This window comes from Syngnathus typhle, linkage group LG2, assembly GCF_033458585.1.
Source record: "Syngnathus typhle isolate RoL2023-S1 ecotype Sweden linkage group LG2, RoL_Styp_1.0, whole genome shotgun sequence".
Lineage (NCBI taxonomy): Eukaryota > Metazoa > Chordata > Actinopteri > Syngnathiformes > Syngnathidae > Syngnathus > Syngnathus typhle.
In genome coordinates this window covers 18,805,305-18,832,975 of record NC_083739.1, presented here as the reverse complement: position 1 = coordinate 18,832,975, position 27,671 = coordinate 18,805,305, and the positions used below count along the sequence as shown (strand labels likewise).

The 27,671-nt window shown below is 40.5% G+C and overlaps 1 protein-coding gene across 1 annotated transcript; it reads right to left on the bottom strand.

Moving 5' to 3' along the window:
* Positions 1–27,671, bottom strand: ajap1 (adherens junctions associated protein 1). Its single transcript, XM_061272472.1, has 6 exons — positions 26,888–27,671; positions 13,422–14,179; positions 5,635–5,722; positions 5,251–5,493; positions 3,484–3,616; positions 1–604 (listed from the first exon to the last, which is right to left on the bottom strand). Exons 1-5 carry the CDS (start codon positions 26,914–26,916, stop codon positions 3,544–3,546), a joined length of 1,191 nt encoding a protein of 396 aa, XP_061128456.1. The 5' UTR covers positions 26,917–27,671; the 3' UTR covers positions 1–604; positions 3,484–3,543.

Here is a 27,671-nt window from a genome sequence, read left to right as displayed (position 1 = left end):
AATTGTTGTCAGGGGGTGCGGCAGACTTTTTTGTATAAAAAATAGCAGTTTTATTTTTAAAATGGGACTTTATATTATATTTTGTCTTCCATCTTTCCAGTTTATTAGTTTTAAATAAATATCTTCATGATCCATTTTCTAAATATTTCGTAAAACTACATATCCAAATACTTTTATAGTATTTTGACATTTCTTGAAAAAAAAAACCCAAGAAAAAACAAACCCAATGTTGATACTCTCTTTGTTTAGTCCATCGGTTGTCATTACAACTTCTTTCTATCCAGATTGTGGCACATAGTGGCATTATTGGCACATTGTTCAGAAATTGAGTTCATCTTCCACCCGCAGAAGCCTCTTTGGGTACCTTGGTCAAATGTCATACATTTATCATTGATTAGATGTATCAGTCATTTTCACAGTCTCGTCCACATATCCTGTGAATGTACCAAATACGGTATATAGTCTACGTCTTGATGATGAAATATGGGCCGGGTATGAACTGTGACTGCTCTGGATGTCATCTCTAGAAAAATAAATATCTTCACCAGTGTCCAAAGAGAGATCACACTACATTACAAAAGAAGCCGCTCTGTCCATTTGGATCCTGTGGAGATGCAAAGAACAAAGTAATGAAACTTGATTAGGAGCTCGTTTTTAAAAAAAAAAAAAATAATGTCACTGCAACAACTGATTAAAACTCTTGTTCTTGTTACATAAAATGTGTTAGTTGGAGTTAGTTTGTCGCTTACCCCGGCGCCCCCAAAGCATATAGTACATTGTCATGCATTAACTATTGCCTTTCCATTATTGTGCCTAATATATAGAAGGAATGAGTGCCTATACATTCCTAAAAGGCACTCATTCCTCATATTGCAGAGATTATAAAGAATGAGTGCCTGAGACTAATGTATGTCTTGAGCCTATACATTCCTAAAAGGCACTCATTCCTTATATTGCAGAGATTATAAGGAATGAGTGCCTGAGACTAATGTATGTCTAGGATCAAGAAGATGCTTTACTCTGACTACACGACCTGCAGGAAATGTATTCATTTTCAAATAAGAGTCAAAGGCAAACCTAATACCTTCCCCCGGGATGACCTGCGGGACCAGAGCACTTGTTTAACTTTCACAATTTGAATTTCAAATGCTGCCCATTCAGGTGATCATTAGCATAGTGTATAATGTATAAAAATGTCAAGTCTTGTGACATCGTCTCTTTAGTGCTGGAAATAATCAAAGAACCATTTCGTATGGTTTGTCTGTAAAACAGTCAAACCATACAAAATGATGCAATTCTTGTTTTCACTTTAGCGTCTTACATATCCTGTTGTCGTCATGTTCTTTGTTTACTTGATTTGTTTTTCATCATTGTTCCCAACTGTTCTTGTTAGCCATTCCCCCTTCCAATCAGCTCCCTCAGCCACTAGTGTCTTGTCCTGGTGTTCCTCCGTTTGTATTTAGCTCCCTTCTTTCTGGTCAGTCTTTGTTGGGTCAGTGTCCTATGTGATGTGCGTTGTGCTGTTCATGTCACACCTGGTTATTGTATGATCATGTGCAAGTCTGTTTAGCAAGTGTTTATTTTGATACTTTGTTGTCCGTTATTTTGAGCTTCTGTTCCTTTAGCTTTTCCACAAACAACAGTGCCTTGTTTGCCTTTTGTTTCATTTAGATTCATGGTTTTTTTTTTATTATTTAACCCCATCCTCACTTCCTTGCTTCCCTATACTTGGGTCCTCATTCCCAATGCCTGACAGTTGTGGCTCCCTCGAGTTACTTTAGTTTGTTCACCATTGATTCTTTCATTTGCAAGTTGGCGTTTTTGTTGTTGCTTTCCGTTAGCATACTTAGTGGTTCTGTTACTCTGCTGCCTTTGTGCAATAAAGTTCTGTTTACCGTTTTTTTCCGTGTATAGTGCGCCCCCATGTATAGTACGCACCCCTAAAAATGGCATGCTGATGCTGGAAAAAAGCTTGTACCCATGTATAATACACACCCAATTTTTATGAATTTTTAAAAAAAAAAAAATAATTTCTTTTTTTTATTTTTTATTTTTTTTAAGTCCCAATGATCGTCACAGACGCAGGGAGGCAATGGGTCCCATTTTTATAGTCTTTGGTATGGTCTTAACTAGGCTGGATGTAATTTTTTTTGTTGGCGTTGATTTCTCCGACTGCCCGTAAACGCACCACCGCGCTCCGTGCGCATGGAGCGTGTTTGAAGTGAACAGCAGAGAAGAAAGGAACAAGGCAAAGTGTTGTGAAATAAAATATTACCTGTAATACGGATTTAGGTAGAGAACTGAACTCTCGCTCTTTATATAGCTGACGTGTCTTGCTCATCCGTTCTGCGCATCTGTAATGGCGGCCTCCGTATGATATCCGGTTTGCGTGTGTGCGAGAGCGAGAGAGAGCGAGAGAGAGAGCGCGCGAGAGAACGCTCAACCGTAGCGCGCCGCCGACCGCCCAACTGCACCGGGCTGGTTGATTATTGTGACAGAGCCGTCGCTGAAATTTAGAAGATATTTTTAAAGTCCTGATGTACTTTCTAAAATTTAAGTGGACCTCAGTGCGCACTGCGCAGGGAGCTTAATTTGGTGCGGTCGCGCAACCGCAGCGCGCCGGGCGCTCACTGTCGCATTGCTTAAAGAGCGCCTTTGTGTTTTAGGATGAACAGCAGAGACCAAAGGAACAAGGCAAAGTGTTGTGAAATAAAATATTACCTGTAATACGCATTTTGTTATTTGCTGATTGAAACTGCTAATTAAACTGTGAATTGAAACTAATGGGAAGAAAACAACTCTCGCTCTTTATATAGCTGACGTGTTTTGCGCATCCGTTCTGTGCATTTTATTTCACAACACTTTGCCTTTCTTCTCTGCTGTTCACTTCAAACACGCTCCATGCGACCGCAATGCTCGCGTATCAGACGCTTGCTCGATCACCTGCTCGTTTGCTGTCCCGTGCGCGCACGAAGCGCGGTGGTGCGTTTACGGGCAGTCGGAGAAATCAACGCCAACAAAAAAAATTACATCCAGCCTAGTTAAGACCATACCAAAGACTATAAAAATGGGACCCATTGCCTCCCTGCGTGTGTGACGATCATTGGGACTTAAAAAAAAAAAAAAAAAAATATATATATATATATTTTTTTTGTACCCATGTATAATGCGCACCCCAGATTTTAGGACAATAAATTAGTTAAATTTTGCGCACTATACACGGAAAAAAACGGTAATTTCTCAGACTTTATTTGGCTGTTTTAGGGTTAAAGATTTGGTGTATTCGCAAATAACTATAGTTGTCATGCTTCTCTACTGACGACAAACAGCACCCCTGCTCGAGTAGTGCCAACTGTTTTACACTAATGGCATCAAGACATATTTAATCAACAATCAAGTCTATGTCGTGGAAAACATTCTTAATGGCTGATAATGTCAACCTCAATGTTAAAAGGAAGGGGCACATAAACATACAGTACATACCAAAGCATGAATTCGGGAAGCCTCTTTCTCCAAAGGAATGTGAACAATGCCTTCAGCTTGTCAACAAGAGATCTCAAACCACTTCTCTGACACAAAGGCGACAGGAATCAGTTGTCTTTCGGAGGGCGAAGGCCTGTGAGTGAAGTATAAATGTTAAAACCCTCATCCAATGATACAATGAACATGTTGTTATGTAATGAAGTTCCCTATCTATCGGCAACTGTATTGATGGGCAGTTGTCATCATAATAAAATTTGTGTAATGTGCCACAACAACCCTACAAAAACCATGTGCACCAGCAGAACACTGTGTAGGTAGTCTGTTCAAATATTAAAGACACTTTGGACTGTTTGCACCAGATGATTTACTCTTCCCTCACTGCCAGCATAATAAATCTGTTGCGGGCTTTGGATACAATAAGTAAGTGTGACCATCTTTGCATGCCCAGCAGCTCAGATAACACAAACTGTTATCCACTCTGACAGTGAATGCTGTTCAAATGAAGAAGCTTCTCATTATGCGACGCGTACAGTGTTCAAGGTATAAAACTCCAAAAGGAGATTTTTACATGGTACCCCTGCCCGACATGTTCGTCCACAAAGCAAAACGCTGTCTTTATTGACGTGAAATGCATCAATGCTTTAGCAACATTTGTGTTTTGGGATCCCCCACTGGTGAACATGTAAACATGGATTTCAGTGTTAAGTTGCAGTGGTGACTATTTTATTAACACTGACTTGGACGTATTGCCTTGTCAAATATTACATTGTGAGTCTTCTGGGAGGAGAGGTTGACGTTTCAAAAATAATATACTTGTCTGCAATTTCTATCAGGCAGAAAAATCCCCGTAGAGCCTTCATAGCCCATTTCACCACATCTATTGGCCGACTCATTATACACAACAACAGCAGCAGCGATAGCCCCTGGTGGATTACAGTCATACAGTTGTGTGCGACTTTATGTACAAGGCATGCTGCACATCCAGCATTCTAGGGTCCTGGATTTGTGGCTCGGCAAATTTGCTTTTGGTTTAAATCAGTTAATTAGGATTAAAAAGTGCACCATGTAACTATTGCAGAGCAGTCGTGGCGCCTGGGGGCGAGGATTCCTCAAACATTAAGACAAGAAATGGGCCTTTTAGCCTTAAGTAGCTGGTTCAATGGTTTTCATTCGAGTGTGTTTCCATTATAGTTGACAGGAAAAAAATAGTACAATCTTCAGTTTGCAAACACAATTGTGGTTGTTACGCTTTGTAAAGCCTGACAGTTAAATAATAATCAATATAGCCAGAGGAAGCTTTAATGTCAAACATAATCTGCCCCGCGTTACGGTCGACCAATTTCAAAACATGTTTTTGCCATGGAAACGAAAAGAATCCGTTCCTGGTTAAAATTGTTCCGGCCATACAAAATTGTTGTCTCTATCTGTGTTTCTGGTTTAAAAGAAAAAACAACTTTTTGACACAAATAAAATAAGGTTAATTGTTATGACAATTAAAGAGTAATGGATGGCGAGTCATGTCACAGACCTTAGCTCCTTTTCAAAATCTATCAAACAAAAAGCTGTCTAGTATATTTTTAATAGTAAAGAATAGAAAGAATGAAACACTTTACAGTATTGTTATCACAAGTGTACAAATATACGGCACTTTTGCTGGTGGTTTAGAAGCTAAAACGTGCGATTTTGAGACCAAAATGTTTGAAGAAATTCCAACTTGTGTATGAAGCACATGAAATGAAATGCATGCTGTGTCCTTGTCAAGTGTACCTGTTTCCATTGTAAGCAGACTTGTAGACGGGCGTCTGCTGGATCATCTCATCAGTGTAGATGGGCACCGCCGTCCGAACACACTCACGAGAGCACTGCAGGCTGTCATTGTAGGCAGTGAAAATATCCACCTTGCTTGGAACCCTGGCTGGGGTGAAATCTGTCAAGTTTTGGCAGCTTTCTTCCTGCTGGTGGATCTTGCGCTGATGGCTATTGTGGCGGCCATTTCCTGACTGTGCACAGCTACAAAAACACGTACCAAAGACAAGAAACCAAAATAAAATCATACCTTATGCTTGAGAATTCTACAGACATATCTGAAGAAAATTGTAAAGTTCTCTCTACATTGTTTTGTCAGACTAAAAAGAAAGGAGACTTTCCTACCAGTTTTTAAGGACGAGTGTTGTGATCAAGGCTGCGATAACCATAATGAGAGACACAGTGATAGTGATTATCTGGTGAACTGCCAAACCTAAAATACAGTCAAGAAACGAGAAGACACAAATAAAATTAATAGTTGAAAGCCCCCCCAAATCTAATAAAAAAACAGAAAATGCTCAGTGTTCTTTGTAGGGCTGGGCAATATTGCCTTATTGATATTGACTTCTCCTGAAACCAAACACAATTTTTTAAAGGTTTTGAAATGGAAATAATAATAATAATAAAATATTTCATTTTTTAACATCAGAAAACTTTTCTTAATTAAAATTACGTAAATTAATCACATAGTCCTACTCATCGGCTTGCTAAATTTGATATGGGCTTACTACGTATATCAAACCCTTAGTTCAAAGTCTGTGCAAGATACTGGTTGAAATTTCTTTCCCCACACTAATGTAGACGATAACCCAAACCCACAACAAAAAACGTGACGTTATGTTTTTTTACTCGAGTTCATTGTTTCATATTTTAGCTTTATTAACATGCCATTTGTCTGAGTGACCGTGCATGAAAGTTGACTGGACACAATGATATATTGCAGCAGGTGACATGCTTCAAGAGGAGAAAGAAAAGAGCCGTCATGATGAAAAGGCCTCAGTGGGCCTTATACATCTCACCTCTCCATCAACCAGCTGTCTAGTGGGACTGATCCAAGCTAATTTGTCTTTGGAAAGCCCAAAAGGAAGTGCAGCTCAGTCATTTTGGAAAAGCCGCCTGCCACCCGGCTGGACGGCCTCCTCTCGGATTATAAACTTCTCTGGCCCAAATCAACCTTGGATAAATTAGATCTATACTTGGCGGGGGAAAGCCTTAACTTCCCGCTGCAATCAGGAGCCCTTTACCGCAGAAAAAACAGATTAACTTCTGACAAGTCATTTGCATTTCCTTCATAGCTTCTCTGGCAATGACTGACGACAAGGCTGTGTCCATTTATAGAACACCTGTCAAAATGCTCTAAATATGGGAAAAACTGCTTTGAAAACAGCTGGAAGTGAGTGATTTAATAAATAATGATGCTTAAATAAAATATGTTACATTAAAAGTGTTAAGTGAAACTAAGAAAAAAAATGAAGTAAAAACAATTATGGAGCTCCACAAAGAAACGGAGGAGGAAACAGAAGGGCCATTTGCATTGAGTATGTTTTAAATCATTGTGCTCGCAGTCTGGCTGAAAAATCACTTTTAGCAGGCACCTTGCTTTACAGGTACTCAGTTTGGTGAAATTGCTGCCAAGTAAAAAAGGTAGAGAAGAGTGATGCAGTCTCTACTAATGGCTTCCTGATGCTTTGATGTACATGACAAAAGATAATGCTGAAATGGATTATGCCCCCTTGCTACTTAATAAAAGATCTGGAGCTTTATATAAAAATTCTGAGCCCTGTTAATAAATGTGCATGTAAAGGTAATCTGAAAATACACCAGTGCAGGTTGTATGACTGTACACACATTATCTATCTAAACATTTTTCAACAGTGGATAAAATAATTAAAAACTACCAACCAAGCAAAAGAAGGAAAATTGCAACAAGGGGTAGGCGGAGAATCAATACAGTAAACCCCGTATTTCACTACTTTATTTTTATTTATTTTTTCAATTGAGGGACTTAGTAACCGTTTTATTAATCAAAAAAAGAAATCACCCACAATCGCTTTCTGTCATGCCATAAGATTCCTCCTAAATGGCCAACTCCCTCTACATTAGTGGCAGAGTAGCGAGCATGAGCTATAGTTGCCAGGGTTGACAGGGAACAGCAATGTAATTAAATATTCCAGTGTTGGTCCGACGAGCAGTTGAGGCTCCTTGTGGATTTGACGCCGGAGAATGCAAGGCGGTAAACCTCTCAAGATGATGCAGAAATATGCCCACAGTAATGGAAGTTAACAGATGATCAGCGAGTCACAACTAACTTGTAATATTTGGAGGCCACACTGAAGAAAAGAGAAGAGCCTTTTTGATATACTCTATATTTAAAAAATAAAGTCTCTCTTTGTGTCTGGGTTTTGTCCTTAACCCCTAACGTGAGCATGTGTATATTTATTTTTTGTTTTTAGCCACGTATTGTCATTTTTAGTCAGTGACATAATTGATTAATGGGATGTATACTAAATAGGAAGGGAGTGTGAAATTGCGAGGTATCAAACAGCTTTCATTTTGTGCGTTTGCCTGGCCATCAGTGTATAATTGCACTGCAGGCAATTGGCATAGGAGACATGTGGAGCTAATGGAGACAACACCCATGCAGCTTTTGCTCATAACGCCTTTGAATCATGTGGGGAACGCCCCTTATCTGTTAAACAGCGACAGAGCTTAAAGAAATACGTCGACCTCACTACCAGCTGTGCTTCACAAAGACAAATTTGCTACACCCTAACCCTTTGTAACTCATCCAAGCTCACCTCTGCCAGAACCAAAATCCTTGACAGGACAGGTGAGGGGAAGACTTCCGTCAAAGGCGGAGTGCTGATAGTTAGGAATTGGCAATTAACGTTGGTGTCAAAGTGTCAATCTATACTGATTTCCACCGAGCCACCAGGCAATCTAAAACACTTATTGAAGGACAGAGTGCTGAGAGAGGCAAAGTGGAGTGTGGGGCAGAGAGAGATGAGGGAAAGGTTGAAGGAGAGATCAGAAACAATTGCTCTACAATGCATCGCTCTCATTGTCAAAGGCATCCTTGAATAATTTAGTTAGTCTGGATGGAAATTTCTCAAAAGGAGGCCAAAAAGAGGAAGCTGGGGCATATTGCTACTTTGGTGGCATCGCTTATAAGAGATTTGTGCATTTGTACATGTATTACATTTATTGAATATGTCACATCCTGTAAATGTTTGTTAGGAAAAAGAGGGAATTTAACAAACAAGTATTTAAGATTTTATTGCAATGGTGGAATTCTCTCTGGGTTTTGAGAACTCTGGTAGTGTTGTATCAGGCAGTATACCGTTTTTTTCCGTGTATAGTGCGCAAAATTTAACGAATTTATTGTCCTAAAATCTGGGGTGCGCATTATACATGGGTACAAAAAATTTTAGATTTATTTTTTTTAATTTCTTTTTTTTTTTTTTTTTAGAAAACAAAACCGACAACAGGACTGACCGACAAAGTCGTGGAACAAAAAGACAGGGTGACATTACCAAAGACAGGAACAGAAAGCAAACAGACATCATGACAGTAACACATGCAATGATCCGACGGTGAGCGAGGGGCAGACAGGACTTAAATACAAAACACGTTACATCGATTGAGGTGACACAGGAAGAGAGGGGCGACGCAAACAGAAACTATAGCAACCTAGACACATAGCAAAACTGGGGACGAGACGTGACAAATGTCCCTCGAAATGAAACTTGAAATCACCAAGTTTTGGTTTCCAAGGGTGTTTTTATTCCTCTTCAACGTCTCTCCCATACAGAGCCGCCTTTTTCACGTCCGCACGCCTCTTTCCCGTGCGCGCACGGAGCGCGGTGGTGCGTTTATGGGCAGTCGGAGAAATCAACGCCAACAAAAAAGATTACATCCAGCCTAGTTAAGACCATACCAAAGACTATAAAAATGGGACCCATTGCCTCCCTGCGTGTGTGACGATCATTGGGACTTAAAAAAAAAAAAAATCATAAAAAAAAATTCATAAAAATTGGGTGCGTGTTATACATGGGTACAGGCTTTTTTTCAGCATCAGCATGGCATTTTTAGGGTGCGTATTATACATGGGGGCGCACTATACACGGAAAAAAACGGTAATGCAGCCAAAAGAAACGATCAGACGTGTAGTAGCATGTCATCCATCTCAAATATTTCAAATGACTATCTCCCGTCTAATAGTGGGATCAAAAATGGCCAGCATCTGCTCCTCTCTTGCTTAAGGTGAATATGTGAAGCCCTGAAGAAGTTGCTGAGCAAAGGACATATACGTACAGCATCTGCACATTCTAGTCTCTTCATGTCCTCCTGGCTGGGTGTAAATCGTGGGAAAGGGGGTGTGCCTCACCTTGCCTCGCCTGTCAGCAGACATCAGCATTTAAGTCTAGATTAAATACCCAGGAGAAGAAGATTGATTTGTATCCACTTTCAATCGTCACTAGTGATGGCGGGCAAATAAACTGGACTGCCAGGTTTACTGATAGTAAAAGTGGTTTCTGTATTTCCATGTCTTTTCTCTGCATGCTATTTTTCAAGGGGCTTCTTTAGTTGTCTTACCACAGGTTTAAATGCTACATTTCAATGCTCAGTGAATGTGGTACTTTAAACTTTAACTCCTGAGACACTTAACATGCGTTTTACATGTCCTCGCATTGCGCTCCTGCGAATACAAAATTCATTTATTGACTCTTTTCATTGACCTCACTTATTTACTCAACCTTCCAGTTACTCAGTCACATCTACATTTTAGGTTGGGGGAGAGCACAATATATCACAAATGTCCCAGTTTGTACAAACCCGTAATGCTTTTATGTGCATTTATATTAGTATTTAACTGGAATTGGTTGGGGGCAAAATTGTCAAAAGCGCTTTTACTGATTACGTTTTCAATCATCTCTTATAGCTAGGGGTGTAACGATTCATCGATACACATCGATTAATCGATATAATGCTCTACGATTTATTGGCATCGATGCTAAACGTAAACATCGATTTATATCGCCGCGTTTGACCTCGGACATTAGACGCGACTTTATTTTGAAATCCAGCTCATTGTTGCTTGCTTCCTCTTTCCGGGAGCAGTGAGCGGCGTGTTGTGTTGTGAGCAGAGCAGGCACGTAAAAGGGGAGTCGACAACTAGTACGCGGCTCCTGGGCTGGTGCTATGGCTAGTGTCCAAAAAGACGAAGAAATTTGCTCCCCTTTAGGCTTCAAGTCATTCGTTTGGAAGCACTTTGGATTCCAAAGAAAAGATGGCTCAACGGGCAAGACACGTGCAGTTTGTAAATCCTGCCATGCGGTGATCAAATATTCAAGGATCAGAAAAAACACGACATCAAAGTTCAGTGTTAAAATAAGCACTTTGTATACTACAATACTCTTGTAATTTCCTAAATAAAGAGTGTGCAGTACCTTGTTGATTTTGCGTATGAATTGTTAGAAATCAGGATATTGTTCTATATTTTTTATTTTTAAAAAAATATATATCGATTGTAGAGCACTATATCGCGATGTATTGTGAATGAATCGCAGCAGGCTTTAAGATATCGGCAAACATCATATCGTGATTCTTTGTATCGATATGATATTGTATCGTGACAAAACCCGCGATTTACACCCCTACTTATAGCCTATACAATGGTGACAAAAACGCTGTGTGTGTGGTGTTGAGTGAGTTGATGGTTTAAACAACACCAACAAACATCAAGACATATTTTCATATTTTTTAGTTTCTTTTTTAGTTAGTATAGTAAGTAATTTAGGGATCAGTTCTATTGTTTTCGCCCAGTTGCGTTATTTGGTGACAAAAGTGCTGTGTGTGTGGTGTTGAGTGAGTTGATGGTTTGTTGAGTTGACATTGATCTTAGTATTTGCAAAGTACTGCGACTATTGAATCCTTTGGTTAAGCAATGGGTTACCTTTCATGTTCTGTTTTAGCTGAGCAAGCTTGTATGAGTGGTATTGGTCTGCAAAATGGGCCAGAGGGAATGTCATGTTGCGGTCATTGGATATACTGCTATGCTCCCACTATTGTGTCACGAAAGAGCATGAGCCTCTGAATTACATCATCTATTCTCTGAACCGCTTATCCTCATGAGGGCCATGGGCCTCCAGGATTCTATCCAATGCAAGGGGGGGAAAAAGTCGATTTATAGTAATGACTATATCAACAGGAAGGAGGAGACAAAACGTCCATAGCAAGTTCAATTAGGATTGCCTGTGTGTATACGGAAGAGCAAGAACATTTGATGTAATGTACAGAGACGTTTCATTTTGGTAGACAAAAAATCTTGACAGTGTTTTTAGCATGCTCAGAAGATTGCATTTCAAAGTTTATTGTATTAATTCTTGATACACCGAAATGTCAACTGAAGTCTATTCCTCACCAACTACTTCAATGTCAGTGGGATGTTTTTCAGAATTAATTAGAGGACTGTGCACTAAACACCCGCACACCAAATATATTCCCAACAAATGCACATGAGATAATAACGGTCATATTATATGCATGCTTATTCACTCAGACAAAGCACTTAATGGCTTTCATTTGTGCTGACTGCTGACGTTATCCATGAGTCAGTTTGACTCATGCAGATTATTTAGTGCAAGGGTGAGTGCACATACTGTAATCTCACAGTTACTGAGAGCCTGTTTAATTATGATAAGTACTTTTTTCCTAATCTGCAGTGACAGAAGCCTTATGTAAAGTTATAATAAGTATTTTAAAAAGTTATACAGTATACTGCAGTTACTTCGAATGTATTCATTTAAACTAATCATCTGAATCTGGGAGAAAATGTGTTGTATACGTCAACAATGTTACATTCAGCAGGGAGTGCTGTTGATGTTAAATGTGTTTAAAAAATAAAGAGCAACTTTTCTTTGTTTTTAGTTGCAGATGCTGATAACATTGTGGTTTGAATGAGGTGGTAATTATATCTTAGCTCAGGGCCACTAAGAGCAGACATGTCTTAATGTGTTGGGAAAACAAAGTAAGGTGTTCTGCAACAGTAAGGCACCTGGGCCTTGACATCCAAAGTGATTCTATTCATGTCTTCTGATGAGTCTGTCCATTGATGTAGTAACACGCACCCAATTGGAAAAATCTGACCTTTTTATTCTCCCATTATCTTTCATTTAGCAGTTGTTCACGTTGGTATTATTAAATCAGACTTTTAAATCCCCTGCTAACCTCCCACTCATAAAAAAACGGAGAGATCAAAACAATGCTGACAAGACAATTGTCTTCTGGCATACAGCTGCAAAAACATGTTCAAATGTTGTTCAACATGACGTGTAATTACTCCATACTGAGTCGTCTTTTGGACTTGAGGGAACTGTTGATCTAATATTCCCTACAGGAGAATTTTTGTATGTTAAGTACTGGAACACACTCACAAACTAAAGAGCCAATCAGGATGGTGTAGAAGTACACCAAGTTAGAATAGGTTTTGGTCTATATATCAACACAAAAAATACCTGGCAAAAGCATTTTACCACAATCTTTTAATTTACGTTGCTACTCACCAAAAAGTCAATCTGTTATTAATAATGAATCAATAATATAGTACTTTTCTATCCAAAAGCAAAGAAACTATAAAGAATCTGTGAACAAAAAAACTGACTTTACTAACTTTGGAGGTAGGGGTGAGTGGCACATAGAGTGAACTTTTAAAAAGCGCAAATAAATATTAGTGATGAACATGAATAAAAAACTTTTCTTCCTCGCAAAGTGAAGTCATGGTTCATAATGTACTGTGAATGAAACAGTAATACTGTATATGCATCTGTGGCAGGGTGGAGTCTCAATCTACAATTTTCTTTCGCCATGCACCAAAATATAATGTGCATGCGCTGCACGTTATCGATCCATAAAGTTAATGCAGATCGTTTGTGTAATTTTTGTTCAAGCCAAACAAAGTAACTCAATAACACAAAAACAACCAGGAGGGATGAAAACAACCTCTCATATTGTTTGGTGGAGAGAAAAATGTGAAAGCAATCCAAACAAGACTGTAATCTTTGTTCTCCGCACAATAAATCCATGCGACAGTGATAGATGAACTGGTAACCAAATCAATGTCGATATCTTACCTGATGTATCCCCATATGGCTTTGGTGGCTTGACAGTCTCCCCAAAGCTGTTTGTGGCCTTGGTGGTGCTTAGCCTCTTGGGGTCCGGTGTAGTCACCATAATAAATGTCCTTTGGGAGAGCCTTGTACTAGTGCTAGTGGTTGCAACCACTGTGGTAGTTGAGGCCCGAGTGGGAAGGTTAACTTTGGGCTCTTGTTTACCATCCTCATCTACACTATCTGTCCCTGTGGGTCCCCAGTCAATAAACCCGGCCACTGTAGTAGTCCGGCCCTCCTGAGACTTGTCAAAGCTCTCCCATTTGAGCTGTCTTCTGGCTCTAAGTAGCAACCTTGCTTCGCCTCCTCTGTTCCTTCTAGAAAAAGCTGCTGAAGATCCCGCTATCACCGGATCGCCCATCTCCTTTTCAGAGTACACCAACTGGCATTCCTTACACGGTGTCGGTCGTTTGTGCACAGGCTTTCGAGGCTTTTGCACCGTAACTTTTGGCCCAATCCCTAATTTACTGTCTTGTGGCGGAGGGATAGGGCTCAAAAGCCTGCGTGCCAGAGGACTCACTGTTCTCCAGTGGATCTTGTTCGGCGTGTCCCAAACGGGCTGCAGACGAGGTCTTGAGCGAGGCACCGGTTTAGGCATGAGTTTGAGCCCCAAACCTTGACTGAGGGGGCTGCATTCGGAGAAGTCAAAGGTCATGTGCGTCATTGCCAGCAGAATCCACACCCGGTGCCCCACACAGCTGCCTGGCCTCAAAGCAGATGGACTGCAGATAAAAGAAGACATTAAAGGAAAAAAATCATTTTTGATTCAGGCTGTGCACTACTTATTAAAACCATACAAATTTGATAAGTAAGGGGCTATGATTTCGATTAATGTCTGTATTTACCCTCCATTTAAACTCTTGGCCAAGTTTTACTCCATAACTTCTACTCAATTAAGGGGCAATAATAATAATGAGTTTCACTGATACCCACTTGAATTCAAAGTGTAAAGGTCAGCCAAAAGTGAATGCACAACATGAAACGATTATGGCTTTCTCATTTCACGTTTAGAATTTGGAACTGGAATTTACAGATGCCTATGAGCCCAGGAATAATTAAAGCAACACACAAGGGTACATATCCTATGAATAATTTTCATTTCATGCCATAGTTACTGCAGACACAACAGCATATGTTTCCCAGAGGCTAATTAAAATACTCTAAGTGCATTGTAATGATCGGTAGCACCCCTTGAATTGTAGCAGACCGAGAACAGGACATATATCAAAGAAATCTTGACCCGAAGGGATGTTTGCATAAAACGCCTCCGTAAGACTCACTAATATCAGAAGATCATGAAACTTGCTTCCGGATATAAAGCGTGGAGAGGAAAGCACAAGTATGCTGGCTGCGGAATAATTTAGGGTGGCATTTTAATTGAGCCATAAAAGTTAACTGATGTAGTCATGACACAGCAGTGACAAGGTCGACGTACAATATTATTGACAGGTGACGTTAGTATTTCAAGAACTTTGGCCATGACTACTGAGATCTTGGTTATCATCACACTGGAGGCGATTCCAGGCTAGAATATTGCAATGCCTGGATTTATTTTTACGGCTGTTTGCTTAGCACCTCCCTTGCCTTTGCACTCTTGCTCGTGGCTGTGGCTACAGCAAAGAGGCATAGAGAATTTATTCTGCTAAATTCACATACAGTGGCTCCTCTGTTCATAGAAAATAACATATGATGCAGTGTTTTTTTTTTTTAATTAACCAATGAATGGGATGAAAATAAACGTTTTTAGAATGCCCATTCCTTTATTCATCAATTCATCTTGGCAGTGTAAAAAAAAATTGGTGCATTAAAATCGCAGAGTTCTTAAAGTAATGAAATATGGAGAGAAAAAAAAGGTTAGTAGCTAATTGATTGATAAGCAGGATAGACATTTACTCAACCAGATTGGAAAACAACAACACCCCATTTTTTAACACCTCCGGGTAACATACCCATCAAGACATAAATAGGGGGATCCCACACCGAAAGAACTGAAGAACATTTTTGGATTGGAGATGTTTTCAAAAAACAAGACCAGGCCATCTGCCTTAATAAAACACTTGCAAACTGACCATACCTTTGGAATTTGACACCTATGCACCCCCCCCCCCCACACACACACACACACCAAAGAAAAATAATTCAACAGCCAATGTAAAAGTCTAAAGTTTTGACATCCTACACTGTGAAAAATGTGCAGCACAGATGGCAGATAAAAACTGTATTAGCAATGTGAGCATACCGGATTGCTTTATGATGGAAATGGGTTCTTTTTTAAGACCACACGTTCCATCATAGCATCATTACCAACTTAAGTGAAAAGTTAAGCCTAAACAATACGTCTGGAAATCCCTTTAGTGCAGATTGTGATGTTCCCTGATTCAGAACCCTGGGTGGGTCACAAAGAATTGTGGCAGTCTATGCTTTTTTTAATGGTGAAAAAGACAGATGGATTTTTATTTGAAAGCCACATCTGGAGCTGAACATTAAACGATTAGAAACTCTGGTGTAGTTGGGAGGATTCCTGTTATTAGCAAGAATGGGAAGATTAGAAAAGCTTGACCTTAGCACAGAAAGTTGATTTCATACTTTGATGTAACCATTCCAAATTTCAATAGCCATACGCCTACTACTTTCATCCAATACTATAGCAGTGTCTCAATTGCAAACATTTTTAGATGTTTTTTTCTCATTTGTTTGTTTTTCCCAGTCCCAGCTTTGCAAACACGAACAGTGAGGACTCACTAATTAGCCGAACGTTCCAAGTCCTAAGCACCATGAAGCATCAAATGACCCACATAATGCCAAATGAAGCAAGGATGGTCTTCATAGTTAGCTTCACAACAAAATGCTGAACAAAATGAAGACTGAAGGATGAGTATGAATGTTTTTACTCTGTAGTTATTCAGCTTTCAGGATAAAGATTGGTCTCGTAACCTTTTTTTAATGTGTGAGCATTAATCTGTTCTCTTGAGATTTGAAATGACTCAGAATGGAAGTTGAGAGCTTTGGAAATATGGGAACTGACACACTTGAGAACATTTATTATACAGACATTCTTTTTGCTTCATTTCATATAGATACAGCATGATAAATTGACAGTGGTATTTTTCCGAAGAGAGAGAATTGTGGCCTGGAAGTGTCAAAACAACTGAGATTAATTGCGCAACCACCTGATGCCACTATGAACCAGCTTCCGCATGTTCTGATCTTAGCACCATTCGTCACTGCATTAAAATGTAGGTTGCCGTGAACTGGACACTACCCCAGCTAACTTTGAGGCAAAGGGCGGGGTGCAATAATGTAGTGTCGGTTGCGAATGTTTCAAAGAACACACTCTCCGAGTGACTGGACAGATCACTTCCTGAACTGATTCATCTTTTTCTCAGTTCATTTCCTCTCAGCGGCGCACTTTCATTTGGGAACCCAAGCTCACCGTCAAGTGACGTCACTGCATTTGCTGTCCTTTTGTATTCTTAAACAAATCGGGACATACTCTTGAATGTGACACTTTAACACTGAAACAGAAACTGGTTACATAAAGTGACTTTACTGCTGTTGACCTTCTGAACCAAATTAAAAAACGAAGTCGTATTTGAGCCCTTGGTATGCGATTAGGGGACGTTCAGGTGTTTAAAAACGTCCAAAATAGGAACACCCATTTGTGGGTGCAGTTGGACCATATTGACAGAGGCGTAGCCAGGAATTTTTCCAGTAGGGGCGCACGCCCACAGGAAAAAAAAAATCTAACATCACCCACGCCGTTCGCTGATCGCTAAAACAACAGCCGGGTCCGGGAGGCAAACGGTGAATGGATTACATCGCGCACATAGAATAGCGCAAGCACATTTGCGCAAGACAGAAAGAAAAAAACGGCATGAAAATGAAGAATCGAAAAAGCTCAATTTTTTTCAACCGGGGCGCAGGGAGTCCGAACCGGGGCGCCGCCCCGGCTCGCCCCGGCTTGGCTACGCCTCTGCATATTGACTTCCATATTGACTTCTAGTGTCTAATATTACACTGATCGCTGGTGTGGAGTCATGCAAGTCTTAGTTGGAACTTGAGTTTGCAAAAGTGATGCTTCAATAGGTGGTCTTCCCATTTGAGGGAGGTGAAAAAGGCATCTCTTCTTTCATCATATTGCCTTGCATCCCAAGGCTGTTGTCGCTAGAAATGTTATCAGCGTGGTCTTGACAGCCTCACCACTGAGTACACATCATTTTCTAACCCACACAGTCATTGAAAGGTCCCTTGATGAAGGTGACTCCAATCCTCTAAAAGGCAATGTGGTAGCAGATTTTCTGTGCTAGACAGGATTTAGACTGAATCAATGGTTCAATGGCTGCCTTGTTTTATCATCTCTCAGTGGGACGTTCCTGTGTCCCGTTTTGTGTTAGGTATTCAGGCCCTTGCTACATTTCCAGTGAACGAAATATAACTAGCTCTGTTATTCATGGGAGCACTAGCAATTGATAGTGCATCTACATGTGAAATCTCTCAAACACACACACACACACACACACACACACACGTCTATAAATGTTACAAAAAAGCCACAAAGAGTTGCTGCTTCAGTTGAGGAAGTTTCAAACTACAGTGGGTGGTTTTCCCTGGTGGATCCAAGCAGACAGCGCAGGTGTAAAGGGAACTTTCTGAACATATTAACAGATATCTTGTTTTCACAAACGCTTGTTAGATAGCAATTTGGTCAGGGTTTTTTTGGGTGCAAATTACGATTAGATTTGTTCTCTGACTGTGCTGGTGCGCTCAAAGTTTCTGTTTTAGCGGGTGATAACAATGTAACGTCTTAATTTGAATTCATCTGACAGATGGTTTGAAGTTCAACCAAATGTTTTAAAACCTCTCTAAGTGGCACAAGATCCTAATTTAAAACCGCTGTACTTATTCAGTTACCTGAGAGTGAGATCACACTTGTATCTACTTGTATGTCTATCGTGTACTATGTCTCGTCACCGTGGGATAGGGGAAACGGTATTTCATTTTCTTTGTGTGTCTTGACATATGAAGGGATTGACAATAAAGCAGACTTTGACTTTGACACTCTATCGGGGCCTGACCAATAAAGTTGGATGATTTCATCAGCCAATATTACCTCTATTCAAAATATTGGTATTGGGTCAGAGATTTGTCATTTAGTAACATATCCTTACTGTCTGTAGAAACAGTGATACCATATTGAATGGATTGCGATCAGCCCTCAAGGATCCTCTTTTTGCATAATATTTATTTAGGACGATTATCAATTTCTGCACAGAAATTCTATAAGAATGCAACAATCATCTTTTTCTTTGGCCTGTGAGATATTTTTCCAATTGAAAATGACTGTTGTATTTTATTTATAGCCAAGATTTTTTTTTTTCCCCAGCAAAACCTTGAAACACTCACAGTTTTTTTTTAAACGCCTCAGGGGAATGAACGTGCGGATTATGGCTCCCTTTTAAGTCTGATACTCTAGGACATATGCCTAAGTATCTACGAAAGTTGTCTTGCTTGATTGAGCAAATTCAAAAGGTTCATAAAGAAAGACAGCATATACAGGAACCATCAAGTGATGCTGGTGAGAGGTCATAGATTGTAGTTCCATCCATTCCACTTCCCCTAATTCTGCCAGCCTCGAGGACAACTGGTTCACACAGGGGAGAAGACTTAAAATAGAGGGAGGGAGACCATGCATTTATATTACCCAAACAGAGCAACCGATTGAAAAAGAAAAGAGAGGCCATGGAAGGAGCGAGGCAGCAATCTTTCCCCTCTCGTGGGGTGTGTGAAAATTCTCTGATAACATCCAGGCCAGAGAACAAGGGCACGTCCCCTTTCACAGCTCACTGTGAGGGCAGATAGGACTCTACCGGCTAAGAAAGCTGCATTTGACTGCTTCATCAAATTCTAACAATGGGCCCACGAGTGTGAATACTGAAAATATACAGGCATACCAACAGAAATATGCAGTATAGGCAGACTCGGTATGGATGGGTCTCTGACTGACTGGATTCAATGACTGTGATGACTACTTACTTATCTTTAAAACAGTAATGACCTGTAGTGACCTGGTCGAAATGTTTCTCAGCGATGTGTGCACATTCAATTGTGTGGCCAAAAAAACATCATAACAGCACTTAAAAATAAGCAGCTAGTAGTGAGTGTTTTGCTCCATGATGTTGCAGACACATTATTTGAGTACTTAAGAGTAATCATTGATTCAGAATCATGTACACCCGTGATGCAACTAAGAATCCTAAGAAACCCCGGTGGGGTGAGAACTGCACTCATGTCACCCTGATTGCTACAAGAAATGAGTCATCAACCAATAATTACAATTAATACAATACTTGACTGATTAATTATCATGCCCATCCTCGACAGTCAGTATAACTAGTAAATTAATTAGATTTCAGGTCAAATTGCACTCGATTGTTTCCATCACTGTGTGTTTATCACAATGGCCTTCGTGTCTGACTCCAAAATGACAGCTCAATTCTTGTAAATACTACATGGCTCTGATAGTGCTATTGTTTGGTCCATCAGACAGTGCAGACATTCTGACAACCCGACATTTACTGCTGAGCCTTGACATCATCATCGGTTTAAAGTCCGCTTTCCAGGCGCCGCTGGGTTGGACTGGGTTCTCGATATGGCCTTCTTTCACCGGGAACGGTCCATGGCCATCTCGAGGTTGATGCCGAGTGCCTTCATGTCGGCTGCCACGGTCATCTGCCAGGTTTTTTTAGGTCGGCCACTGGGTCTTGTTCCCTCTACGTTATACGACATAACTTTGTTCACCCAGTCGTTCTCGTCCTTCCTCACTACATGTCCGTACCATCGCAGTCTGCCTCTACTCACCACTTCCACTATGGCCTCCACTCCCATCTTCTTTCTCAGCTCTACACTGGTCTTTTTCTCTCTCATTGACACACCACACATCCATCTTATCATCCTCATTTCTGCTCTGTTTAGTTTGTCTTCGTGTTCTTTTTTCAGGGCCCATGCCTCACTTCCGTATGTCATACTACTACTGACACAGGCTGAGTACACTTGGCCTCTCATCTTCAGGGATGTTAAGAAGGGCATGAGTTCCCTGAATTTCTTCCACCCGCTTTTCACCCTTGTGGTCACTGCTAGGTCCACCCCCCCATCAGCGTTAAGCATGTCTCCAAGGTAGCAGAAGCTGTCCACCACCTCGTACATCTCCCCATCTACCACGAGCCCCTCTTGCTCAGCTGGGTCTGCGCGGGCGACTTCTCCCCTACACCGCTTGCATTGGAAGGTCTCACTTGCGGCTAGTAGGCTGCCTTTTACTCCGCTGCATCTTCGGTGTACCCATCTCTGGCAACCCTTGCACCGGATAGAGTTAGCTTGCACTCCCTTCCCGCAAACTCCACATGGCCATGCTCCTGACAATAAAGTGAAATCTTGTGACTGAAGTAAGCGCATATATGGACTTGTATTGTCCAGGAAATGTATACACCTTCTACTCCAACAATCACTGCCAGGGCAGTGGAAAACTGTCAGACCATTATATCACGTGGCTATTGCTATCCATTCATTTATGCTGTAATGTCAATAGTCAAATTACGAGCACATAGGAGGTAAACAGCTCTCTCTAAAAGTACATACTCCACAAACAATGGCCAATAACAAACAATAAGTAATGATTAATAATGTATTCTTCTAAAATCACTCTCATTGCTGCCTCAAAAAATCCACAAACAATGGACAATAACAAACAGTAAGTAATGATTAATAATGTATTCTTCTAAAATCACTCCAATTGCTGCCTTAACAAATCCCTAATTGTCCTGTTAAGTATAGAAAACATATACTGATATCAAGTGGAAATTATTCGGACCTTTATAAAAACGCCGTGGGAATTTGTTTTCACGCCGAAAGCCAGTCTGTTCACAAAATGAGGGCAAACCTCTGCCCTTGCCAACGCTATTAGTTTGGGAAAGCAGCTCTAAGGGAACGTGACTCAGAATAATCACTTTTGTCAAGAGGTGTACGCTGGCTTATACTCAGGCTTGATTAATGGTCTCTTTCTAGACGAAAGCCACAAAGTATATAACTGATGGTATTTCATTATATTCAAATACTAATTTGAGCTTTCTAATGGGTTGGGGGAAATAATCAGTTCTTAGATGCAATTAGGGGCATAGCACCAGAGTCTGGGCCCCTATACGTAATCGTCATGAAGCGCCCCACACCACACTTTTGTCAACAGGAGTGGGGAGATGTGCAAAAGCTTTATCACATCAGTAGGGTGAAAGGTATTTGAGGGTGCTGCTTGTTTGTTTTTTTACTTTGAGTCATTGCTATGAACTACCTGTGCACTTAACGATGGCAGCGGAGTGGAGAAATCGCCTGATTGACAGCTAAAGTCACTCAGAATTGACTATCTGGTTGTTTTTGTGGAGACCAGGAGCCCATTAAGCAATCGGAAAGCATTTTAACTGAGTTTGCTGAATGGAGGGATTGTTATGTCCTCCTTTTAAGAAAAGGATGTGAAATAAGGGAGTGAAAGGTGGTGTCCAGAAAGGATAAATTGCATGAATTATATTTTTTTATTCAACAGCCACGCTAAAAGAACAATCGATGGAAGCACTTTTCATGTCTTTCACTTAAGATTTAAATAAAAATATTATAACTGCTAGCTGAGATATTTGTGCTCCGTGGTGTGTCGTGACCTATAATACAATGTGTGACTTGGTTCAAGAAATGTTGGGAAACACAGAACTGAAGAGTTGAGCTTGGATGCTCGCCCGGCCCGTTTACTGCGCCTAATGCCTGTTGAAACTGAAGATATCACTTTGACTGTGCAATAGGGGAAACCAGCGTGTATAAATGCACACGCACATTCAGCCACCCAAATGTCTCTGCAGTTGTGAGCTTGAATGTCAACTCGCTAATGAACAAAGCTGTTGTGTCGTTATTCACTCCCCATTGTACATTTACCGTCCACTTGCTGGCGCAGTAGAGCAAATGAAGCACTGTGACATTTCTGTCTATAAGTGAAGCAATTGGATGGAAAGCTTCAATGCTTCATTTCACAAATGTGGAACTGCAATACATTTGTAGCCTGTTGTTGATGTGGAATCTCTGACTGTGCAACCTGGGAAAACAGAACCCAGCGTGTATAAACGCACACAGCCACACAGGCACACAAATGTCTTTGCAGTGGTGAGCTTGAATGTCAAATCGCAAATGACCAAAATTGCTTCCTACTTCCGACAACAGAGGGGGACACATTGGGCTGAATGTTAGCCTCAATATACTGGGTGTGCATTTAGGAAGTAAATATCAGTTGAATGGCCTCTGTATGGGAAATATAAAATGTAAACGGAAAAAGTATCAAATATAAATAATAATAAAAATATGTGAAGATATAAATAAGGCTGAGCAGCTGCAAGTCTAGCAGGGCAACAAGATACTTGTTACACTTGTGAAGTTGAACCTTGATTCAGAGTGAAGCCAAACAAAAGCAATCATAATGGGCATATGTGGGGTATTATAAAGCGTCTAAGGTGCGATGGATTTTGCCTCGCTCTAATTACTCTCTGCGCGCAAGGTCTTCACTACAGTGTGAATGACCCTCATGCTCAAAACGTTACGCAAGGCTGCAATGTGCATGGGAACAGGGTGAAAAAGAATAACGATCCACTACGTTAAGACCATTACAGTCATATCTATCTTTATTGCAGCCCAAATCTCAATTCACCTCAATTCCAGTGCGGTGGCTCAAAGATGCTGTTATCATTTACAAAGTATTTCTGTGAAATGTGGCACATTGACAAATGCCCAGAGAAGCCCAGTTAGTGGCAAGGTCCATGACAAATAAATCTGATCTGTTGCAGAGTCTGTATTGATCCAGTGAAAGTGCAATATATAAACCGGGGGTGGGGGGCTCTGTGTTGTTAGTTTCTTCCCTCTGTAGTATGGACGTGCTTTAGTAGGAGAGAAGCACACAATATGTATAGTTGACCAAAGTGAAATGATACTCATTGACTCCTGCGAGCAACATGGCAAGAACCTGCATGCTGAGATGTGAATGTGAGGGTATGACGGAACATGAATGCCAGGTTGTCACAGCCCCGAGCCCGAGTCACTGCATAAGTGCTTGCGGAGTAGAAATGATCCATCTCTGATGTCCTGTTCACTCGCATCACCCACAGTACACGCAACTGCTCTTTAATGGAAATACTGTGGAGGTTGCAAGGCTCATCCAACTACAACTGCAATTCAGAGAGACTGTTATTATTATCTGGAGGACTAAGTTGTGGTTTCATAAGTAATGTCAGATAAAGTTGAAGTAACTGGAAAAGCTGTCAGTGGTACTTTGGCCTGACCTTTGGTCAGGAATCATGGGTTTACTTCCCACTCAGTGACAATGTGAATATGAATCTGAATGGTTGTCTATCACTTTAAGTTACTGAGACTGAGCAGTGGCCGGTTCAGGGTGTAGTCCGCGTTTACCTAATTATCTTCATGTGCGAATCTCCAATGGCTCCATAAACAAGCATATACAGAGATGGTGATGTCTTGCTTTGCCGAATTTTGTCTCAAAGGCAAAATGAATAAATCTCGCTTTGCTTGAGATGCACCAATACTAAAAATCAGTATTTTATCAATAATATAAATCCACCTTTGAGATAGCTACAATTTATTTATGAGCTTGTTGAAAATGGATTTATGTACAAAATTTAATGATCCAACACCCATGAGTGGCTTTGTCATTTTTGTACAAGTTGTTTTTTCTCCACTCCGCTGCTTGGCAACAGTGCGGTTTCCAGCAGGAAATCGCATGCATGTTTTGCGTTGATGTTTTTTCACAGGGACGACCAGTCCTGGTCCTTCTGCACCGGGTATTTATGATGCTGGAGCTTACAGACGCACAGACATCTCCGGAGGATAGAATCTGAGCAAAGCAACAGCCTATTTCACTGCAAATTAGGGTAATCATGCTCCAGAGAGGCCTTGCTAATAACCCTCATAGAAGCTATTAGGGTGGCACCTAAATTACATGAATACGGAAATGTCAGTAATATGCCACCTTTACGCCTGTGAAAACTTTAACTAGCCGTATCAAAATAATTCATGTCTGACCAGTAACTGCAGAAACAGCTTTGATAGAAATTTGGAGGTAGTCTATTATACCAATTATATTTTATTTTTTGTGTTGGAATTAAAAACATATTGAATAATGAAACCAGTGAATCATTTCAACAATTTCAAAGTTGTTGAGCCAAACATGTTTTTGGATCGCTGAACAGAACACAAACTGCGCTTTCTTTTCGAGGTAAAAGTAGTGATCCACCCTCATAATTGTGCTTGGTAATCCATCATGTTTTTGTCAAACCTGAGGCTGAGCATCCATTCAAAGCAGCACCCAAATCATTAATTTGAGGTTACCAACTTTCTTTTGTTCTTACGTACACCTAAACCATTTCCTATATTTAACTATGCTTTTGATGTGAGGAGCAGCGCCCACTTGAAAGGCAACTCGTGTCTCTGCCAGGGATATTTTTGCCATTGTACCATGCTGGATATTCTTTCCAGTGGTAGGAGAAGAGCTTGGTGCGGGGAATATTAACCACAGAATAAACATAAACGCTAAGGAATGATCTTTGCTGGTAAAAAAAAATCAAGCTAGATTACAGGTTCCCCCAACCAGTCTTTTTGTTTTGCATGTTTTCAATTAGGAAGCAGAATTTCTTACTATCGGCACATAGTGATTCCTGAATGACTCCCTTCCTACCTCTCAGGATACCTTTTAAATACATGATCTGTCTTTGGCTGCTACCTGCCACCTGACTCGTAAGAGGGAGCACATAACTCCTATTCTATTCTTTATTGGCCCCTTAATTTTAGAGTTCTTTTCAGCGCCTGTTATTTGTTTTCCAATCTTGAAATGGCCTCACCCCACCTTCCTTACGTCAGCGTACCAGACGCTATCAGAGTTACCGAGGGCTCAGGAAAGGCTTAGACAGGGTCATGCGTTTGGAATGACCGCTAAATGTTAGGGAAGGAACCTCGTTGCCAATTCTTAATCTTTGGATTTTGACTCAATCAGCATGAGACATGCTTTTGTTTTTTTATGCTATTGTATTTTTCTTTATTGTTTACGTCTGCTTTTTGTCATGTCACTTATTGCTCCATGTACAGCACTATTTATGCAGTGAGGTTTTTTAAAGTGCACTTGAGTTTGATCTAATTCCAATTGCTAAATAAAAGTTTGGTAGACGGTGATCAGGCAATAGAATGCTTCATTGACAATATTTTAGATGTAATCTTTTCTTCATCTCCATGGGTGCTAATAGCAGTACTACCCTAACACCCACAACCTTTTTTTTTTGTCTGTCCGAACAAAGAGCTAGTAGTTTGCTTGCTTCATTGAATATGTTCATTATTGGACATCATGTTATTGACAGCTGTCTGACAAGTAATAAAGAAATAGTTGGATCTAATGTGGATGAAGTCAAACTGGGTTACTATGACTGGCTTCACTTTGAAAGGAGTACATCCTGTGAAGTAGAAAAATAATTGAAGCATTTTCATAAACTGAAATCTGGCAGATCTGCACAGCTGCACCAGCTCATACAAAACTATGGTAGGCCTATTTGCACGTTCCTTTTACATCTCCAGTGAACACCATTTTTCCGTGAGGTCAGCCTTGAGATGTTCAGTATGTCGCATGCATGCATGCATGCAGATGACCAGTTATTTGATCTGAGAACAAGTATCTCAACTGCTGGTAGGTTGCATGAATCGCATTTAAACCTGTGTTATCCAAAAGAACATAACACCTAATGAAGTGGAATGTCTGGTCTGGTATTCATTTGCCTCCCTCCTGTTTTTTTTCCTCGACAACAACAACAATCATCCATTATGTGTTGTTACTTTCACCCAATAATAAGCCAGATAATTGCGCGTGTGTGGGTGCGTGTGCTCTCACAGGTGGGGAGTAGACCCAGCCTTGCGTATAAAGGGCTGCTTGCGCCGTTACATTGGCGCCCCCCAGCGTCCAGGTTATCAGTTGTTCACTCAACGAGACTCCTTAAAATAGTAGTATGTAATAATAATAAAAATAACAATAAAAACAACAGTAATAATAATAATAATAATAATATTATAAACTGTTATTAAAATAATAATAATAATAATAATGATGATGATTGATGATTATACTAATAATATAATAATAAGACAATAACAGCCACATCTGATTTGAAAATAGTTACGGAATATTTATTTTAAAAAATGTAGCTAACAAGAATGAACTGTTATCTGTTTCTCCTATGAAGTGACGTAGTTTAAAAAGCCTTATGAGGAGAGAGAGGAGTGAAAGAAACACAGCGCACATATTCCAAATTAACCCAAACATTCAGTACGGACATGTTTACTTCTATTTTTAGTCTTACCTGCGTGCGACACTTCGTTTTATCCACATGTTCTCCTTCTCAAATGCCGAATCAGTCCACCGGGTATCCTCCCATTTAGATTGAACGCGTTCAATCAAAGTCGACAGTGCTTAATGCCACTCAAGTGACCGACTTTTCTCCATCTAACGGTGACGCCAACATCATTTAAGCCATATCCACTGAGGTGGCACAAGTATAATTCCTTGAGAGATGCCAGGAAAAAAACTCTAACTTAATCTACTTGGTAATAATCTTCAGAGTAGACGGGATGAAAAAAATGTGAGGGGGTTAATGGGCGCGTGTAGGTGGGCAGGTGAACCGGAAGCCAAAAAAGGAACCCTCAAACTTTGCCTTCATTTCTTCTCAAAGCGAACAAGACTAAGAGAGAAAAAAAACAGAAGCTGTAGAAGGCATCTTCGTCTGCTCTCTCTCCTACATCGTAGTCAGGCTGGTCAGCGTCCAGAAATGTTGACATACAGCTGGAGAGAAGTCGTGTCGAGTTAGAGGATCCAGCATCTCTAACGAGGAGGTAACATCTCTGCTTGGGGTAATATCACTGGTTGAGAGGTAGGGAAAGAAAAAAAGGCTAGTGGGGGAAAAAGGAGATAAGAAAGAAAGATTGTGGAGGGATGACGAAGGAGATGGTTGCGGTAGTTTGGGTGAAGTTGGAGCGAGAAAGAGGATGCGAGCGTGTCGATCAGTGGCGAAATGGAGCGAGATAGGAGGGAGGGTGAGAGAGAGACACACACACACAGAGTGAGGGAGAGAGAGGCAGCTCCGTCTC

What these genes read in the sequence shown, in the direction of transcription:
- ajap1 (XM_061272472.1), bottom strand. Translation starts at nt 26,916, where the DNA reads ATGTGGATAAAACGAAGTGTCGCACGCAG. An exon ending in GCCATATGGGGATACATCAG is followed by an intron (nt 5,723 to 13,421) that starts GTAAGATATCGA and finishes ACTGTATTTTAG; the next exon opens with GTTTGGCAGTTCACCAGATA. An exon ending in ACACTCGTCCTTAAAAACTG is followed by an intron (nt 5,494 to 5,634) that starts GTAGGAAAGTCT and finishes GTGTTTTTGTAG; the next exon opens with CTGTGCACAGTCAGGAAATG.